Source organism: Sus scrofa, chromosome 9 (assembly GCF_054392235.1).
Source record: "Sus scrofa isolate SSC_HxYL_T2T_F1_AM1 chromosome 9, Sscrofa_HxYL_maternal_Yorkshire_Landrace_v2.0, whole genome shotgun sequence".
Classification (NCBI taxonomy): Eukaryota; Metazoa; Chordata; class Mammalia; order Artiodactyla; family Suidae; genus Sus; species Sus scrofa.
The window spans coordinates 36,101,531-36,123,677 of NC_139391.1; the positions used below are offsets into that span (position 1 = coordinate 36,101,531).

Here is a 22,147-nt window from a genome sequence, read left to right on the forward strand (position 1 = left end):
TTTACAAATGTTACAGTTTCTTCTTGTACTGATCCCTTTATCATTATATAATGAGTTTTGTGTCCTTCATTATAGACTTTGTTATAAAGTGTTCTTTGATGGTTATGAGTATTCTTACCTCAGTCTTCTTATCCTTTCCATTTGCATAAAATATAATTTCCCATCCCCTAATTTGGAGTGTGTGTCTTTAGCTGAGTCTTGTACAAAGGTAGCATTTAGATGGATCATTTAAAATCTAATAAACCACCCTAAGTCTTTTGACCAAAGCATTTAACCCATTGACATTTAAAGTGATTACTGATAGGTATGTACTTATTATCATTTTGTTAACTTTTTAAATTGTTTTTATAGTTTTTCATCTTTGAGTCTGTTTCCTTGTGGCTTATTTTTTCATTTTTTAAAATTATTTTTAGTGTTATTTGTGTTCCTTCCTCTCTAGTTTTTTTGTTATCTATTCTAGGTTTTTGATTTGTGCTTATCATGGAATTCATTTATGTTGACCTAACTATATCTACTTGCTTTACACTGATAGTCATTTATGTTCAAAGACATTTGAAAAGATCTACATTTTTTTTACTCCCCCTCCAAGTTTTCTTTCTGATGTCATATTTTATCTCCTTATGCTTATCCCTCGTTTACTGTAATTATACCTAATTTTACAACTGTTGTCTTTTAGCCTTTCTTTACTGAAGTGGTTGATCCTTTACCATATATTTGGCTTTAACAGTGGGATTTTTCCCTTCCTATATTGTTTATTTCTTGTTGCAATCTCTTCTTTTTTACTTAAAGACTAGCATTTTTTGTAAGGTCAATTTAGTTTTGATAAATTTTTTAGTTTTTTATCTGAACAGCTCTTTATCTCTTTAATTCTGAATGATTAACTTCCTGGCAAGAGTATCTTAGGCTGTAAGATTTTTTTGTTTTCGTTTTCCTTTCAGCACATTAAATGTATCATGCCACTCCCTTCCAGGTTACAGAGTTTCTGCTAAAAAATCAGCTGATAGCCTCAAGAGCATGCCCCTGTAGTAACTGTTTTTCTTTTCCCACCCTAAAATTCTTTATCTTTCCATTTTAGTTATTATATATCTTGATGTGGCTCTCTTTGGGTTCACCTTCTTTGGGGCTCTGCTTCCTTCTTCAGGTTTGAGTTTTCAGCCAAAATTTCAACATATACATTTTCAATTGTTTACTCTCCTTCTTCTCCCTGTGACCACTGTAATGCAAATGTTAGTATGCTTAATATTGTTCCAGAGGTCCCTTAAACTAGGCTCTGTTTTTTTATCTGTTTTGATTGGGAGATTTTCACTATTCTATCTTCCAGATGACTTATGCATTCTTCTATACCACCTAACCTGTGCTTAATACCTTCAAGTGTATTTTTTTTGGTTACTATATTCTTCACCTCTGATTGAAATATTTTCTAATTCTGTTAAAATTTGTACTGTGTTCATCTGCTTTTTTTCCCCCTAAGTTCAGTTAGCATTCTTATTACTATTGCTCTGAACTCTTTTGTCAAGTAATTATTTACTCTGTTTAAGTAGGGTTTTATTCAGGGTTTTGTGTGTGTGTGTTCATCTGAAAGATATTCCTTTCTGTAGGTGAAAGAGTTACCAATCTTGATCTTGAAGGGATATCCTTTGTGGGAACATCCCAAAGCAGTCTGTGTATGTCCAGTGGCTTTGGTGGGAGAGCCCAGGTGAAGTGAGCCCAGGGTTCCCTGACAGCCACTGGCTTAGTGGGAGGTAAAGCCTGAGCCAGGAGAAGCCCCAGTGCTCAAAGGAAGTCTCTGCCCTATTGGAGCAGGAGCTTGAAGAACCTGTATTTCTCCAGGGTGTGATGGGAGTCTCCACCTTGGTTGGGAGCTTGGCTGGGGCCTGAGGGCTTAGGGCTATACTTCAAAGATGATTCCACTTTTTCACTGGTTTGTGCACCCTGGTTAGAGGCTGAAGGGGTTGGAGCCACACTACTGAGTTGGATCTGCTCCTTCCCAGGAGGGTGCATAGGCATGAACACATGAAATGGCAGTCTCCACCCCAGAGTTGGCTCTGCTTCTTCCCAAGTAAAACTGCCCCCATCTAAGTCAAAGGCAGGGCAAGGACCAAGCAAGGTCTGTTCCTACCAAGGGTATTTTTTGTGTGTTTGTTTGTGTGTTTTCTTTCTTTCTTTCTTTCTTTCTTTCTTTCTTTCTTTCTTTTTTTTTTTTTTTTTAGCAATTGCAGCCTCTGCCTTAGCAGAGAGCAGCAGCAAAGCAGCAGTTGGGACCCAGTTGGGGCCATGGGATTCTTATACTACTGGTGTGATTCTGGCAAGTCAGCCAGAGCATCATGGAGTTTTCAATCTGCAGCCTCCACCCTGTGATTGGGAGCAAGCAAGTCTGTGTGTGAGCTCTTCAAGAGCAGAGTCTCAGTTTCTTACTCAGGTAAGCCCCACCGGCTTTCTAACCTATACAGGGCTCACAGGCCCCTTGCTGGACCATGGGACTGGGGTACCTAATGTGCTGACTGAATCCACTGCTCTTCAGGAAGGATCCCCACACATGTGATATCTTCCTCCTCTTTTAGGTCACCCACTAGGGGTATAGGTCCCAACAAAATCACTTCTCCTGCCCTCCTATCAGACTCCGTGGGATTCTTTTTTCAGTCTTAGGTTGCATAAAGGCTGTCCTGCTAATTTTCATGTCATGTTCAGTGAGAGCTGCTTTATATATAGTTGTACTATTGATGTGTTTGAGAGGGACGTGGACTTGGAATTGTGCTACTCCACCATTGTGATCACACTCCCTCCCCTGAAATGTTTCAACTGCCATTAAAATCATTTTCCAAAAGAATAATCAATGGCATTGGAAATCATATGAAAAGTGAAAAACTCAAGCAGAGTAGGTATCAAAAGATGTATGTACATTAGATACGTTTTCATATGGGCTCATAAATCAGATATTTATTCTGCAAGACAGATATTTATTCTGCAAATAAGTTCATTTGTATTATGTCATCTGCAAAGAGATGCATTGTCACAGTTTTACTTCTTCCTTTCCAATTTGGATTCTTTTTCTTTTTCTTTTCTGATTGCTATGGCTAGGATTTCCAAAACTATATTGAGTAACAGTGGCAAGAATGGATATCCTTGCTTATTCCTGGTCGTAGAGTAAATGCTTTCAGCTTCTCAACACTGAATATGACATTAACTGTTTCTCATAGAGGCCTCTATTATGTTGAGGTATGTTCCCTCTATGCCTACTTTCTGGAGAGTTTTTATGATAAATGGATGTTGAATTTTATCAAAAGCATTTTCTGTGTCTATAAGACGATCACATGGTTTTTATTCTTCAATTTGTTTGTTTGTTTTGCTTTTTAGGGCCACACCAAAGGCATAAGGAGGTTCCCAGGCTAGGGGTTGAATTGGAGCTGTAGCTGTGGGCCTACACCACAGCCATGCCAGATCTGAGCCACGTCTGTGACCTACACTACAGCTCACAGCAACACTGGATCCTTAACCCACTAAGCAAGGCCAGGGATCGAACCCACAACTTCATGGTTCCTAGTCAGATTCGTTTCTGCTGCACCACAATGGGAACTCCTATTCTTCGATCTGTTAATGTGGTGTATCACACTGACTTGAGAATACTGAAAAATCCTTATATCCTTGCAATAAATCCCACTTTATCATGGTGTAGGATCCTTTTAATGTACTGTTGGATTTGATTTGCTAGTATTTTGTTGAGGATTTTTGCATCTTTGTTCATTAGTGATAGTGGCCTGTGATTTTCTTTTTTGCGATATCTTTGCCTAGTTTTGGTATCGGGGTGATGTTTGCCTCACAGAATTAAGTTGGAAGTGGTGCCACCCTTGCAATTTTTTGGAATTGTTTCAGAAGGATAGGTGCTAACTCTTCTCTGAGTATTTGGTAGAATTCACCTGTGAAGTCATCTGGTCTTAGACTTTTGTTTGTTGTGGGTTTTGATTTCAGAATTTCATTACTGGTAATTGGTCTGTCCATCTTTTCTATTTCTTCTAGTTCAGTCTTGGGAGACTGTACCTTTAAAAACCCTGAATAGACAAAATAATCTTGAGAAAGAACAACAAAGCTAGAGGAATCATACTCCCTGACTTCAGAAGATACTACAAAGCTGAAGTAATCAAAACAGTATGGTACTGGCACAAAAACAGACACACTGATCAATAGAATAGAATAGAGAGCCCAGAAATAAACCCGCATACTTATAGTCAATTATTCTATGACAAAGGAGGCAAGAATATACAATGGAGAGAAGATAGTTTCTTCAGTTAGTGGTGCTGGGATAACTAGAGAGCTACATATAAGAGAATGAGACTATACTCTAATACCATACATAAAAATAAACTCTCAATGGAGTAAAGACCTAAATTTGAGACCAGATAGTATAAAACTCCTAAAGGAAAACAAAGGAAGAACACTCTTTGACATAAATCGCAGTAACTTTTTTTTTGCTCTGTCTCTTAGAGTACATGAAATAAAAGCAAAAATAAACAAATAGGACCTAAGTAAACTTAAAGCCTTTTGCACAGCAAAAGAAAGGACCAGTAAAATGAAAGACAACCTACTGAATGGGAGAAAATAATTGCAAGCAAAATTACAAACATATAAACAGCTCATAAAACTCAGTAACAAAAAAAAAAAAGCACACAACTTGATTAAAAAATAGGCAGAACTGAAGACACATTATTCCAAATAGGAAAAGAAGATGGTCAACAGGCATATGAAAAGATGCTAAACATCACTAATCATCAGTTTTGCAAATCAAAACTACAATGAGCTATCACTTAACCCCTGTAAGAATGGCTATCATCAAAAAGAATACAATTAACAGGAGTTCCCATCATGGCAAAGTGGTTAATGAATCCGACTAGGAACCATGAGGTGTGGATTTGATCCCTGGCCTCGCTCAGTGGGTTAAGGATCCGGCGTTGCCGTGAGCTTGTGGTGTAGGTCACAGATGCGGCTCAGATCCAATGTTGCTGTGGCTCTGGTGTAGGCCTGCAGTTACGGCTCCAAATCAACCCCTAGCCTGGGAACCTCCATATGCTGCGAGAGCAGCCTAAGAAACAGCAAAAAGACAAAAAAAAAAAAAAAAAAATTCATTTACACAAGGAGGTAGCAGGCTAGATTAAGCACACAGATTGCAGTTCCCAACCCCTGCACTAAAATATAAGCTACATAAAGTCTTTGCTTTGTTCCACTATGCATTAGAAGCACCTAGAACAGTGCCTGGTAAATAGTAGGCACTCAATAAACATTTGTAGAATAAATTACTCTTTGAATGGAAAAACACAAAGGAATTCTCAGTTCAATTTTATATCTATTCCATTTAACTTATATTTCTAGAAAAGAGAGAGGTCATTATAGAAGTATCTAACTTAAGTGTAACATATCTAAAAGTTAATCTGCAAATCAAGATTAAACTATGAAACATGGTTAGGAATGTCTCAAAAAGAATAATGTACCCATAATTTAACACAATTATTATTTTAAAGGTACATAACAGAGAACCTTTGTATAAGAAAAGAGAGAGAGGAGTTCCTGTCGTGGCTCGGTAGAAACCAATCCCACTAGGAACCATGAGGTTGCAGGTTCGATCCCTGGCCTCGCTCAGTGAGTTAAGGATTTGGCATTGCCGTGAGCTGTGGTGTAGGTCGAAGACGCGGCTTGGATGTGGCATTGCTGTGGCTGTGGCATAGGCTGGCAGCTACAGCTCCAATTGGACCCCTAGCCCAGGAACCTCCATATGCTGTGGCAGGTGCAGCCCTAAAAAGACAAAAAGACAAAAAAAAAAAAAAAAAAAAAAAAAAAGAAAAGAAAGAAAAGAGAGCGAGAGAGACAAAAGAGTTCCAAGTTCAAAAGAGAGTCTGTAGGAAAATGTTTCTCTCATTATAATTTCAGTAACAAGAAGGTCCCTCTCTACTCACTTGTCCCACAGAGGCTGAAACTCCCATGTGAAGGAGCTTTAATGGCAGAGGCTGATGAATGTCATAGCCAAGTAAAGAGACTATACTAGCCCAGAGCTAAAAAATCAGGAATAAACATTCAAATAAGCAATTAAACAAATAAAGATTTGCTACAAGTAGGATGAAAATAACTTCTTCCTTATTTGTACAATTCTACTTAGTTCATGTTTGGTCAATCAGCCAAATGATCTTTTTCTCAAATAAGTTTTGAAAGTTACAAAGATCCTAAACACTAGGCTAATTTCTTATATTAAAAAAAAATACTTACAGACTTTCTGATATCTTTTGAAGAGAGATCAATCAATTTCTTGTTCATAGACCACTCTTCATCAGATTCCATTATGGCTTTCTAAGAAATAGTCATTCGTTAGTAAAGAATAATATACAAGTAAATGCAAAGAGAGACAGTTTAAAAATAAATTAATACAGTGAATTAATTATGTGGTATAATACACATTAGGTTATTATTTTGAATGAAGGCTTTAATATCTGTTACTTAAAATTGGAATTTCTTGATTTCTTATAGGTCCTATCTTTATCCAAGATTATACTATTTTACTCATTTTTAATAACCCTTATACTAACTTGAGATCACCTTTGCATGACAAAAACAATCCTTAGTGAAACCAAGCAATTAAAATTGAACATAATTTGTGAACATAAAATTTCACAGATTCCTTACTTCAATCATAGACATCTACTCAAATAAATTAATTTTGTTTAAATGTTCTTCTTCTGAATATAAGAATAACTTATGTGCTTTCTGGCAGCAAAATACTTGAACTATTTCTGACCATATAAAAGAGGCATAAAAATGCAAGAGAAAAAAATACATAGAAGTGGAATTATAAGACTTTCTAAGCTAAGCAATGTGGCTAGTATTTATGGTAAAGAAATATTAATAAAAGGAAAGCCTGGAGTTTCCATTTGGTTCAGCAGTAATGAACCTGACTAGGTTCCATCCCTGGCCTCACTCAGTGGGTTGAGGATCCAGCATTGCTGTGGGCTATAGTGTAGGTCAGAGATGTGGCTTGGATCCTACATTGCTGTGGCTGTGGTATAGGCCAGCAGCTGTAGCTCCGACTGGACCCCTAGCCTGGGAACTTCCATATGCCTCAGGTGTAGCCCTAAGAAGAAAACCAGGGTGCTGCGTATAAAATAATCTCATTTTTATACAGTATCATTATTAATGAAGCAAATTTAAAAGGTGAAATTGGAGTTCCCGTCGTGGCTTGATGGTTAACAAATCCGACTAGGAACTATGAGGCTTCGGGTTTGATCCCTGGCCTTGCTCAGTGGGTTAAGTATCTGGAGTTGCCATGAGCTGTGGTGTAGGTCACAGACGCAGCTCGGATCCCGCGTTGCTGTGGCTCTGGCGTAGGCCCTCGGCTACAGCTCCGATTTGACCCCTAGCCTGGGAACCTCCATATGCCTCGGGAGCGGCCCTAGAAAAGGCCAAAAAGGCAAAAAGGAAAAAAGAAAAAAAAAAAAAAAAGGTGAAATTAACACTCAGATAAGCACAATTTAAATACATTGGGAGCTCCCACCCATGGCTCAAACCTGAGGTAAAGGTTGATCCCCAGCCTGGCACAGTGAGTTAAAGGATCCAGCATTGCCACAGTTGCAGTTTAAGTCCCAGTTGCAGCTCAGAATCAATCCCTGGACTGGGAACCTCCATAGGCTGTGGGTGCAGCCATAAAAAAACAAAAATTAACTGGATCAGGTATATGTTCTTCACTTTTTAAAAGATTTAGGTTGCTTGGGTTTACACTATAAAATGGCACATTCAATATAAAATTGAAGCCAAATCAAATAAATACATCTTTAATGATCACACAAAGGGTTTATTATAGAGGAGAAAAGTGAGATGCCATTCTGCTAAGAAATGACACTTCTGTCACCCCAGCATGAAAAAAGAGTAGTTGGAGTTCCCGTCGTGGCACAGTGGTTAATAAAAACGACTAGGAACCATGAGGTTGTGGGTTCGATCCCTGCCCTTGCTCAGTGGGTTAACGATCTGGCGTTGCCGTGAGCTGTGGTGTAGGTCACAGATGTGGCTTGGATCCCGCGTTGCTGTGGCTCTGGTGTAGGCTGGTGGCTACCTCTAGCCTGAGGACCTCCATATGCTGCAGGAGCAACCCAAGAAATGGCAAAAAAAAAAAAAAAAAAAAAAAGAAAGAAAAAAGAGTAGTTGGCCTATGATGTGACCTATAGCTCCATGCCTACAGTCACAGTCACCTAAGACTCTACTGAGGAAGTACAAGGGGGAAAAACCCAGGCACTGAAGAAAAGCATAATCTATTTGTTAACTGATTTTGTTTAACATAAGACTGGCATGGGTTTTGGGATTCCCTGGCTGGTTCTTCCCTATGTTAATAACATGACTTCAAACTAAATAATCAAATTCTTTTTAAAAATTTCTATAGGAAAAGTAGATTTTCACCACCTCATCAACCTTAACAGGTTTTATAGTATTTTTTATTGGGAATTACAGTCCATATTAATTAAACTTTATCACCTATACTGTCAAAATGTTGCATTTGCAAGTTCTTATACCACCTCACAAAACATTATCTTTTTTTTTTTTTTGTCTTTTGTTGTTGTTGCTATTTCTTGGGCCGCTCCCTCGGCATATGGAGGTTCCCAGGCTAGGGGTTGAATCGGAGCTGTAGCCACCGGCCTACGCCAGAGCCACAGCAACACGGGATCCAAGCCGCGTCTGCAACCTACACCACAGCTCACGGCAACGCCGGATCGTTAACCCACTGAGCAAGGGCAGGGACCGAACCCGCAACCTCATGGTTCCTAGTCGGATTCGTTAACCACTGCGCCACGTCGGGAACTCCCATTATCTTTTTTTAATTGTACGTTACTATTTCATATATGGTTCTCCATTTACAAATTTATATTAGTCTATAAATTATACTGCACTCAGGTCAGTAACGAGATTGATTTAAGAACTCTGGTCATTTATTACATGTCCAAAAGCACATGTCAAGTTTAGATTTTAATTTCTTTTTATAAACAGCATGATGAGGTATTAAATACTAAAATATGTATCAATAACTTGTCTTGGCAATTGTTATTTGTACAGTTTGCATATAACCATCTTCAGCTCTTATGAATTTTAATGATAAATCTTCTAGAGTATCACTAATTTGGACCTGAAAGTACATCAAAGAAAAAGTTCGATTTTTCATTTGAGAAGTGAGAAATTAAAATAGAAATTAAAAATTACCATTTGATGGTATATTCATACTCATAAAAAAGCATGCTTTTTGAAGGTCAAATCCCAAATTTCTTTCTACAGAAATGTATATAAAAGAATTTTTTGTACTTTACTTCATTTCTTTATACGATATAGATCTAAGTATACAGGAGAAGACATCAGAATAAAGATAACTGTATTCATAAAACAGTATCATGGCAAAAAATAATTATGCACGTAAAGACTATCTATGAATACCTTAAAATAGATGGGAGCCATGTCACCCACTTCCTTTGGGAGAGGAATGCATTCATAAACCATATGATATTGTTTTTTCATGCTCATATTAGTTTCTAAAAAGATACAGTCCAATCCTTTATCTGTGAACATCTTTACCAAAGATTTTCTGAACATCTGAAGAAAAGAAAATGGCTCGGTAAATATAAAGCACTGAGAGGTGATTCAAAATATGAAACGATAAAAAGTATAATAAATTCCTTTAAAATAAAAAAATAGTAAACAATGTCAAGTCTGTAACACTGCCTTACAGTTACTTTACTTTCTAAATCTACTACATAATTTCACACAGTTAAGCAACACTTTGTTAAACTGCAAATCAATCTGCACAGTATTATGTACATGGAAATGATATGCGTCACTTGCATGCTGAAGTAGTTACTAAGAGGTAGTGTGCCTTCTCGCATCCATTTTCTTCCATCCCAGGGGATGAAAAGGAAGAACTCCACCATAGGAGAACCTTGTCATGGAAAGAGGCTGATTACTCCTTGGATGCTATCTGCCATACTGGACTACGATATAAGAAATTTACTTTTGGGAGTTTCCATTGTGGCTCAGCAGTGATGAACCTGACCAGTATCCATGAGGACGCAGGTTCAATCCCTGGCCTTGCTCAGTGGGTTAAGGTTCTGGCACTGCCATGAGCTGTGGAGTATGTAGCAGATGCAGCAGGGATGCAGCATTGCTGTGGCTGTGGTGTAGGCTGGTGGCTGCAGCTCCAGTTAGACCCTTAGCCTGGGAACTTCCATGTGCTGTAGGTGTAGCCCTAAAAAAAGGAAGGAAGGAAGGAAATAAATAAATAAATTAACTTCTGTTGTCTCGAGGTACTGAGAACTAGGTTTTGTATGCAACAGCAGCTAAGAATAAAATGGGCAATTCCCTTTGGTTAATGACATAACTAAAGCTGCTACATATGAACCAGAATACGACAGCAATTTACCCTATCTTCCTCCTACTCAATTTTATGTCCCAGATAGTTACCTTCACATACCTAATATTAAATACAAACAACAATTAAAAATTAAAACCAAAAGGGAAAATACACAAACTTAGTTTAACAATACAGTTTTTTTAGACTATCTTTATTTTGTTAACTGCTACTGTATTTGTGAATTTTTATTTATTATGAGTATTTTCAATTAATTGTTATTTCATGATCACTTAGTTTTGTGATAAGATAATTTTAAATATTAGAAAAAGGAAAATCATTACTAGACTGGAACTATATCCTTGAAAACCAATTTTTTTTAAAGAAAAAGCAAATAAAAGCAGCAGCAAAACAACAATAAAATTTAGATACTCTAAAAATTATCTAACAAACTTCTTCATTTCATATTTGTTCCTAAGTCTTTCCTGGTTTAACTGCTGGACGACTGTTCCAGATTTTATCTGGACAACAGTGAAGAAGACAGACTTAGGATGGCATGAGTTATAAATGAAAACTCAAAATATTAAATTAGTAGTGATGCAAGGATGATTCAATTACTATAAAATAAGCATCACACTTATACCCTTAAGGAAGACACATGCACATTTAAGTACTTTTTCTCCCATATGTATATAAAAGACTTTAATTTAAAAATATGAGTTATACCAAAACTATTTTATGCTTCAGAGAGAGATACACAGATCTCATGTTACAGGGGTTATATAAAATTCCTCTAGTCCAGGTAGAAAACACTTCATACTTTAGGTAACCACTCTTTTCTATATTTCTAAACTATTATTACTCACCTAACTGCCATTTCCCATTCAATTAACATATCTGGACTTATATTCCAAGTAATAAATTTAAGTAAATTATACTATAGAGCTTGCAATTCTTTAATTTGTTATCAAATCACATTACAAAAAATTAAGTACATATGAATAAAGAAATTTAAAACAAAAATGAAAGTATTTTCATTAAAAATATCAAAGCTCTTTAGAGCTGATGATATAGTATTAATATTACAATTTACTCAAAATTTCTATATAAAACAGATATAAAGATGGTTATCCAAAGACAAATGTTATATGACAGGAGAGAACACAGACATTTAATTCTACACCCTTCATGAAGTGACCCCTCAAAAATGACATTACTTTTCAAAATATCACAAAGCTATTAGAAGAGAAAATACACTAAAAAGCAGATCACCCCATAATATCTGACTTAAACACTAGAAAGCCGATTCAAAGCTGGACAGTATTGGAGGAGGGGACTTAACAGGGATAGTAAACAAGAAAGCCATGTTGCACTTCGGAATCCTCAAAAGGCTCAGGAATTGGCAGCACCAAAGAATTATGGGAGTAAAGGGGAGGTGTGGTGAAAAACCGATGGTGTAAATGAAAGTCTTTTGAAAAAAACAATTAACACGCCAGATCCCCTCCTCCACACCAGGACAACACTATAGGATAATGTTTGGAGGAAAGTAAACAATATAAGGCTGCTAAGGCTAGGAAAACCAGGCATAGTTCAGAGTATGCAGTTTGAAAACAGGGGCATTATAAAAAAAAATGTTACTCAGTGTTCTTAAATATTTGATACTCTGCCACCCCAGCCTTCTTCCCTAACTAGTTCCCAGAACAGTGGAAAGCAAACAGTCTTTAAAGATATTAAGACGGTCTTTTCTGGAGAGTCTGGCCAGCCCCAAGAAAAAGACTAAATGTAGTAACACTGGAATTTTCCACTGAAATGGCCCCACAGTGAGGTCCATGGTAGATAAGCATTGGCTACCCCACCACCACACAACTAATTTGAGATATTTAAAAAATAGACCTACCGTGTCTGACTATAACATATGTAAGCATACTTGTCAAATGGATAAGAATAAACTTAAAGGGGACCAAATTTCACTATATGTTTAATAATCTAAAAATTTATATCTTATTCATTAGAAATTTGTGATTATTCCCATATGCTCCACTGAAACTTATCTTTACGTATTCTATTAAATATAAGGTCTAAATTAAACTTAAATGTTACTAGAGGATGGTGATAAAAAATCTCTTGAAGGAAGTGGTCCTTGCATTTGCAAACATCATTTTTCATTAAGTCAAATCATTTTTAAAATATATTCTCTAAAAGAGGTGAATGATCAATAAGGGTATTCGCCAGGATATGATCAATTTGTGTTTTTGTACACATTTTGAAGGTAAAAACAAAAACTTTTTAAAAAATACATTTCTTTAAGTAATTTTCCTCATTCACTATCATAAAGTAATTTACATCTATCATAAAAAAAGAGCCATAACACCATTATTTGCATAAAATGATTTGGTTTTTCCTCCCTCATTCAATTTTCTATAATGCCTCTGGCTTACAAAATCTGCTAAACCATGATGTAACCTGTGCTAGTATATACCACACCTTTTGGCAGAATTAATGAATGATTTTTATCTCTGCATTACTCACACCTGGATTATCTTACACCCCTGCATTCTGTATCTGTTGAACTGAATATATTTCTTTATCCACTCCAGTGTTTTTCATCAAGTAGCTTAATTTCTTGCAGAAACAAAAAACATACAGACTAAATTCCTGTACCACTTAAAATCTTTTTGCACTGCACTGCTACTCTAAGTGAAATCAGTTTTATATGCGTACACTAAAAAAAAAAAAAACTCCAGAAAAGACACAAAATAATTCTAAAAACCAAATCTGCAATACTTTCCACTTTAATTTATCTACTGTACTGGCATCCACTAATTAGAAAAAAATTTTTTTCACATCAAATATACTTGTCCACATGCTTACCCTTGCTTGGTCATAGATGCATTAATACAGTCTGCCCTTTAACTTTTACAGCATACACTTAAAGATCTCAGGGAGTAAGAGGCTCAATTTCATGAAATGCAGTCAAAATATCTTCTCTCTTGGTAACTTTATTAGCATGACACAAGGACTAGCATTAGTCTCTTTTGAAATCTTAAAATGTTCACAGTTTCTAACTAGGGGTTCCTATAACCCCTATTCACTTGTCAGGCATTAGAAAAACAAGAGTTTTCTTTCTTCCTTTCTTTTTGGTCATTATAAGGTCTTGAAATAATTCAGCAGCAATTCAGCTCATATTGTGGCTTTCAATTTCTTGAAGAATCAGACACACACACACACACACACACACACACACACACACACACACAATCCCTAAATCCAAAAGCTGGGTCAGGTTATAAAGAAAAAGTGAAAATTAAAGCTAGTAACAAGGAGTTCCTAGTGTGGCGCAGTGGAAACAAATCTGACTAGTAACTGTGAGGTTACAGGTTCGATCCCTCGACTCACTCAGTGAGTTAAGGATCTGGTGTTGCCATGAGCTGTGGTGTAGGTGGCAGACATGGCTTGGATCCTGCGTTGCTGTGGCTGTGGTGTAGGCCGGCAGCTGTAGCTACAATTCAACCCTTAGCCTGGGAACTTCCATGTACCACGGGTTCAGACTCAAAAAGAAAAAAAAAAAAAAAAAAATTAAAGCTAGTAACAAAATCACCGCAGCAGAAAAGGTCAAGACCATTATAGGAAACACGAACAACTGCTAAACATAAACCTCTAACTTCCCAAAATCATTTTTCTTTATTTGAAGATAGCTTTCCTTTTGGCTGTAATTTATTAGCTTACTATTAATATTACTTAATACTAATTACTGTGGTAAGAATGATTATTTCATGTTCCACAAAAGCAAAGATTAGAAATCTTTCACTGATTTTTTTTAAGTAAAAATAATTATTACTTGGTCACAGTTTAGTAGATAAAAACTTTCAGTTGTACACCTCAAACTATTATGTTATATCACAATTATACCTCAATAAAGACTTCTTTAAAGCTTTCGATTGGAGTTCCCGTCGTGGCGCAGTGGTTAACGAATCCGACTAGGAACCATGAGGTTGCGGGTTCGGTCCCTGCCCTTGCTCAGTGGGTTAACGATCCAGCGTTGCCGTGAGCTGTGGTGTAAGTTGCAGACACGGCTCGGATCCTGTGTTGCTGTGGCTCTGGCGTAGGCTGGCGGCCACAGCTCCGATTGGACCCCTAGCCTGGGAACCTCCACATGCCGCAGGAGCGGCCCAAGAAATAGCAAAAAAAAAAAAAAAAAAAAAAAAAAAAAAAAGCTTTCGATAAAGTAAAAAGGTAGTGAGTGGTGGAATCATCATGACCCACATATACACACAACTTATAGAAATGTAGATATGTTTAAATTCAGAAGGTAAATCACTGAAGATATTAGATCTGTTAGAATTTACTACAATAGTGTGTAAAAACTGCTCTAGATCATTCATGCTCACCTGAATTTCCTCCCAGATGTCTTCATCCAATAAGGTAGCTGCTCTATGGTGCTGCAAAGGGACTATCAAGCAGTGCCCTTCAGTAAGAGATCGTACGTTGGGTAAACATAAGTAAACCTATGGGGGAAAAAGATGCAAGGTGAAACGTTATTGAGCCTTTGGTAGGTTAACATGGATAACATTTAATAAAGTATGCTTGTTAATAACAATATATTTTACTTTAATATTTTAAAGATAGTCACCATTTAAAATTTTAAAAGCCATGAGATACCTTCAATAAACCAGTAATTTATAGCACAAATCTCAATTGTGACTGTTATACCTCAAAGATTAAGCTTACCAAAGGGCAGAATGAATGACATCTGAGAAATCTATATGCTTTCAAAGCCTCTAAAACAACACAACTTTTGCAAGAATTAAAAAAAAAAATACATGACCTGGTAATGGTAGGAGAGTTTAACTGATGCCTATTAGTCAGGTCCTACTTCTCTTATTGTTTGAGGAAATAGAAATAACCTCTGTACGGCTTTACAGCACTGGTTAAGTGCTATTTATTTACATATATGTATTACCTACAAGTTGGCACTATTTTTCCATTTTATACAAATTGTCTTTTTTAAAAAAGTCAATTAGTAAGCAGGTAGAGAGCAAAAGGTCTTCATAAGGACCACAGATAATATTCTGCAAGGAGGACTGATCCTACTTTCTATTATTTTTTGTTAGGTTTTAGCTAGAAAATTTTTATATGAGAGATTTAATTAATTAGTGGATAATAATTAATTTTTAACAAAATAATGCAATTTTTAAAACTTCATTGTAAGAGGAAAATTAGGAGTGTATGGATATGGCTATCTACTTAGATTTATAGTTAAATCACAACTATAGCCACAATAAAAACTGTATCAGGAATAAGCGTTTGGAGAAGTGACCAAGATGGTGGAGTAGAAAGACCTTGAACTCATCTCCTCTCACAGGCACAACAAAATTACAATTATCTATAAGAACAATCTGAAGACTAGCAATAAAGATATATCACAACTAAAGACATGAAGATAAAGAAGGAACAACAAGATGGGTAACAGACATTATAAAAACAAGAGTCTTTTCATATTTGTAGATAATATGATTAATAAGTGAATATCCAAAATATATAAACAGCTCATACAATTCAATATCAAAAAAAAAAAAAAACCCGGAGTTCCCGTCTTGGTGCAGTGGTTAATGAATCCGACTAGGAACCATGAGGTTGAGGGTTTGGTCCCTGCTCTTGCTCAGCGGGTTAATGATCCGGCGTTGCCGTGAGCTGTGGTGTAGGTTGCAGACACAGCTCAGATCTCGCGTTGCTGTGGCCATGGCGTAGGCCAGTGGCTGCAGCTCTGATTTGACCCCTAGCCTGGGAACCTCCATATGCCGCGGGAGCGGCCCAAGAAATAGCAAAAAGACAAAAAAGACAAAAAAAAAAAAAAAAAAAAAAAAAAACCCGATTTAAAAATGAGCAAGGAAGACATAGAGATGTCCAACAGGCACATGAAAAGTTGCTCAATATCACTAATCATCAGGAAAGTGGAAATCAAAGCCATAAAGATATCACTTCACATCTGTCAAAACGGCTATTATCAAAAAGTCTACAAATTACAAATGTTGGCAAGGATGTGGAAAAAAGGGAATCCCGGTACACTTTTGGTGGGAATATAAATTGGTACAGCCACTATCAAAAACAGTATGGACATTTCTCAAAGAACTATCACACGATCCAGCAATTTAACTCCCAGGTATATATAACTGAAGAAAATTAAAATGCTAAATTGAAAAGATATATGCCCCTCCAATGCTCACAGCAGTTCTATTTATAGTAATGAAGATATAGAAGCAATCTAAGTGTCCATCAACAGATGAATGGATAAAGATATAGAATATATATATTATGTACATACACACACACACACACACATACACAATGGAATACTACTCAGCCATAAAAAATGAAAATTTGCGATTTGCATGTACATGCATGGGCCTAGAAGGCATTTATGCTACGTGAAATAAGCCATACAGAGAAAGACAAATATTATATGATGCTACTTACATGTAGAATCTAAAAAATAAAATGAATGAATAAAAGAGAACAGAAACAGACTCATGGATATAAAGAACAAACTAGTGGTTACCAGTGGACAGAGGGGTGGGGGAGGAGGAAGGTAGGTCCAGGGGTTTAAGAGATACAAACTACTATGTATAAAACTAAGGAGCTCCTGTTGAGGTTCAGTGGTAATGAACCCAACTAGTATCAATGAGGACATGGGTTTGATCCCTGGGTTAAGGATCTAGCATTGCCATAAGCTGCGGTGTAGGTCACAGAAGCAGCTTGGATCTAGCATTGATATGGCTATGGTGTAGGCTGGCAGCTGTAGCTCTGATTCCACCCCTAGCGGGCAAACTTCCATATGCCATGGGTGGGGCCCTAAGAAGACAAAAATAAATAAATAATAAATAAAGCTTCTAAAAACTAGTTTGTTTGTTTTTTTAAAGTAAAGGATAGTGTTAAGACAAGGGGGGATAGATAATTTTATTTTTTTTTAAAAAAAGGGAGAAAGCAGGGATAGCTGATAGTCAGAAACATATATAACCATCTGACTCTAATGAGTACAAATATAGCTTCATTAATACATTTAGATGTAAGACATAAACTTTAAATACTAGAAATTCAAGTTAAGTGAGCATGACTGAAATGCTTTAAAATATTGTTAATTATTAGTACCTAATGCAAAGTAATTCTTTAGAAACTCATAGTCATATATAATTAACTTAGGTAATAACTAAAGGAATAATGTCTTATTTTAAATTCACATTAATAACATTAGCTACAATGGATGGGATAAGCAGTCAGATACTACAGGAAATGGATGAAATTCCTTCTAATCAATATTTCAAACATTTCAATATTAAAATATTCACCGATTAAAGGATGAAGATAGATGGCAGTTTTAGAGCAAAGATAGTATAATAAAGCATAGATCAAGAAAGGAAACTCGAGGAAAAGGAAGAGTAAAGAAATAAAATTAAATCAAAATTCAAACTGATAAATGTGTCTTTTGGGGAGGGGGGCACCTGTAGCATGCAGAAGTTCCTTGGCCAGGGATCGAGCCCACACCCACAGCAGCAAACTGAGCACTGCAGTGACAATGGCAGATTCTTAACCCACTGAGCCACAAGGGAACTCCAATAAACTGTCTTAATGACCTAAAGATATTAAACAGTAGAACTGAAATGGAAAAGCCAAGACCAGTTCTTTGGCTACACAGGTGTTTATATGTGAGTGTACACAACAAGGAAATTAATAGTATTCCTCAAACTACTAGTTCTTTTTTTTTTTTTTTTTTTTTTTTTTTGGTTTTTAGGGCCGCACCCACTGCATATGGAGGTTCCCAGGCTAGGGGTCAAATTGCAGCTACAGCTGCTGGCCTACACCACAGCCACAGCAACATCAGATCCAAGCTGTGTCTGCAACCTACACCACAGCTCTCGGCTTCGCCAGATCCTTAACCCACTGAATGTGGCCAGGGACTGAACCTGTAACCTCATGGTTCCTAGTCAGATTCGTTTCCACTGCGCCATGACAGGCACTCCAAGCTCCTAGTTCTTGAAACTAGCATGCACTCATTCATTCAACTTCCTTTCCTACAACTTTCTCTTACTCACTCCACTCCAGCTACACCGGTCTTTTCTCTGTTCCATGAATGCCAACCTCATTTCCTCCTCAAAGCTTTTTACTCATTGGTGCCTCGTTCTGAAACATTATTGATTCATATCTTCCCGATGCTTGCTTCTTCTCAACTTTCACACCTTTACTAAAATACCTCCTAAGAGAAGCCTTCTACAACACCTTATCAAAAAATACTCTCCCATCATTTTATTCTATTTTCTCTAGTTGCTTTATAACAACACTCTGTTAAATTAGGGCAATCATTAAATCTTTTACTTTCTGCTCTATTTCACTAGACTACAAGCTCCACAAGCATATCTGATTTTCTACTTTTCCCCAGTGACTAATTAAGTTGTGACATATATCAGGTACACAACAATTATTTACTTAATATAAGAATTAAATAATCAAGTATTTACAGTAATAAGTAACTATTATTAGTGAGTATTAAATAAGTGATTGCTAATATTTATTGAAAGATATGACTATAACCATATACGCTTGGTACACAATGGGATATGTGCATGGTATATACAATGATGAGTAAGTTCCTCATGGAACTTACGGACTTCTAGGGGAGACACTCAACAAATTAAGACAAAAGTTGACCCTTGAACAGCATGGGTTTAAACTGCATCCGTCCAATTATACATGGATTTTTTTTCAATAAATACTACAATACTGTATGATCTGTGATTGCCTGAATCCATGGATGCAGAACTGTAGATATGGAAGGCTGACCATGGGATTCAATCATCTGCAAATTTTGGTATATAGGGACTGCTGGAACCAATTCCCCATGGATACCAAGAAACAACTATAAAATAAACTTCTTCAATTCATAAAACAGTCAATGAAGATACAAGAGAAGCAGAAGCTTCTGAGTGTATCTGAAGTGATTTTAATACTGAGAGTCAAGTACCACTCATGAAAATATGATCACACAGAGGCAAAGGGCAGAGCAAGAATCTGAATCCAGGTGGTCTGGTTCCAAAATCCAGGGCCTAAAGCATTATTCAAAGCTGCCTTTCTTCAGAGTAGAATTACACAAAATGTAAACTTCACATCATGTAAATATTTATATTCTAAGGAAAAGTCTAAGAATCATATGAACTTAGAAAAGAAAAATATCTGAAAAGCAGAGTAAGAGAAGACAGATTTCTTAAAATCTTACACGAGTATGAAGAAAGGCAAATTTACATATACTGTTAAATCATTTCCTTAGGGCAATAAACATTACATTTCTTACCTTAACACCTATTGCAACAATAAGGTGCTTGGGAAACTGAGAGCTGTCAAAACAATACAGACATTTGTCCATCTGTGCAGCAAGACGCTGGTGCTCAGCAATTGCGTTTTTCCTCTGATTCTCTTCTTCTTCACCAAAACATTTGCTCTCAGCTGCTTTGGAGACAAACATGTCATCCAGAGTGTAATAGTCTCCATCTGTTTTTCCCATAAACTGAAAAACCAAAATAACAGTGGTGGGGAGAGGGTAGTAGTTTATTGTACTGCGGTATACTTAAGTCATATCTGTAAGTTCTGTGATAAAACTCTTACATTAAAAGAAAAAGAAAATGAAAACATGATTAAAATTTATGCTTGACCTGCAAAGGTCAATCTATCATCATCATCACCCATCACCATCATCACTATAGCTAAAGTATTTCCTATGTGCAATGCTACGAGGTTTGTTTTATACTCCTATGAGGAGGGCATTATCAGTTTTATTTAACAGACAAGGAGACTGAACCAGAGAGGTTTAAAACAACCTTTACTTTAAAATCAGCATACACTCCACTCAGAAGATAAAACATTTCTCAAGTGTATTTCTGGCACCTTCTCCACAGATTCTCCAACATAAATTGTAGCCAGGGTGATTTTTTTTTTTTTTTTTTTTTGTCACCATTTCTTGGGCTGCTCCTGCAGCATATGGAGGTTCCCAGGCTAAGGGGTCGAATTGGAGCCGTAGCCACCGGCCTACACCAGAGCCACAGCAACTCGGGATCTGAGCTGTGTCTGATCACACCACAGCTCACGGCAACGCCAGGTCCTTAACCCACTGAGCAAGGCCAGGGATCGAACCCACAACCTCATGGCTCCTAGTCGGATTCGTTAACCACTGAGCCACGACAGGAACTCCCAGGGTGATGTTTGTAAAACAAAATATTTAATTATTTTATTTAAAACCCTCAAAAAACTCTACAATGTGAACAGGATCAGGTTCAAACTGCTGTCTGTCCTACTAAGTCATAGACACAGAAAGGCATAATGCTTAATTAAGCTTGTCTTCTAGAGTCAAAATAACCATGGTAAAATCCAACTCCTATCTGTATAAACTTGGGCAAGTTATTTAATCTCTCTGTGCTTTACTTCTTCATTTTACAATGCTTATAACATTATCCATAATGAGGTTATATATTTTTTAAAATATGGCTGCACCTGCAACATATGGAAGTTCCAGGCTAGGGGTCAAATCGGAGCTGCAGGCCTAACCTACAGCCATGGCAACACCAGCTCCAAGCTCCATCTGTGACCTACACCACATCTTGTGGCAATAATGGATACTGAACCCACTGAGAGAGGCCAGGGATTGGACCAGCATCCTCACAGATATTATGCTGGTTTCTTAAGCTACTGAGCCTCAAAGGGAACTTCCATAATAAGGGTTATTCTGCTTAATCCTCACAGCACAGGTCTGGCACAACATAAGGACTCATAAATGTGAGTCACCTCAGTCACATCTGATGACAATCCTAGTCAAACTCTACACCTTTTCTACCCTATTTCAGTCCCCCAAAGTACTGTGACCTTCAGGCTTTGCATATATTGCACTCTGACCAATTCTGCCCTCAGTTTTGCCATATCTACTACTCATTTTTTAATCTGAGGCTTAGATTTAGTTGTCACCTCCATGAAAGAACTTTCCTAGATCATTCACGCTCTTTCAGCACTGTACTCAAATCAGTCTCATGAGGACTACATTGTATCATAACAGCTCATTAACTTATGCTTTTCTTCCATTAGACTAAGTTATAAATTCTGCTTAATCTACTAAATACCAAAAAGAGAACTAAAAGAGGTACTACCTTACACCAGCCAGAATGGCCATCATCAAAAAGTCTACAAACAATAAGTGCTGGAGAGGGTGTGGAGAAAAAGGAACCCTATCACACTGTTGGTGGGAATATAAATTGGTACAACCACCATGGAAAACAGTATGGAGAGTCCTCAGAAAACTAAAAACAGAACTACTATTTGATCCAGCAATCCCACTCCTGGGCATCTATCCACAGAAAACCATGACTTCAAAAGACACATGTACTCCAATTTTCATTGCAGCACTGTTTTCAATAGTCAAGACATGGAAACAACCTAAATGTCCACTGACAGAGGAGTGGATCAAGAAGATGTGGTACATATACACAATGGAATATTACTCGGCCATTAAAAGGAATGAAATAACGGCATTTTTAGCAACATGGATGGACCTAGAAATTATCATGCAAAGTGAAGTCAGTCAGACAATGAGACACCAACATCAAATGCTATCGCTTACATGTGGAATCTGAAAAAAGGACACAATGAACTTCTTTGCAAAACAGATACTGACTCACAGATTTTGAAAAACTTATGGTTTCCAAAGAAGATAGTTTGGGGGTTGGGGGGTGCTGGGGATGTGGGATGGAAATCCTATAAAAT

General features: G+C 36.9%; 1 protein-coding gene across 2 annotated transcripts in view; it reads right to left on the reverse strand.

The window, feature by feature from the left end:
* The window catches only part of CWF19L2 (CWF19 like cell cycle control factor 2), an 89,816-nt gene that overhangs the window by 7,450 nt on the left and 60,219 nt on the right, over positions 1-22,147 (reverse strand). The window contains 4 exon segments of one of the 2 annotated variants that reach the window (NM_001142831.1): positions 6,250-6,330; positions 9,448-9,603; positions 14,743-14,859; positions 19,695-19,907. In NM_001142831.1, coding sequence (NP_001136303.1) covers positions 6,250-6,330; positions 9,448-9,603; positions 14,743-14,859; positions 19,695-19,907 — 567 coding nt within the window. 2 annotated transcript variants of the gene reach the window in all.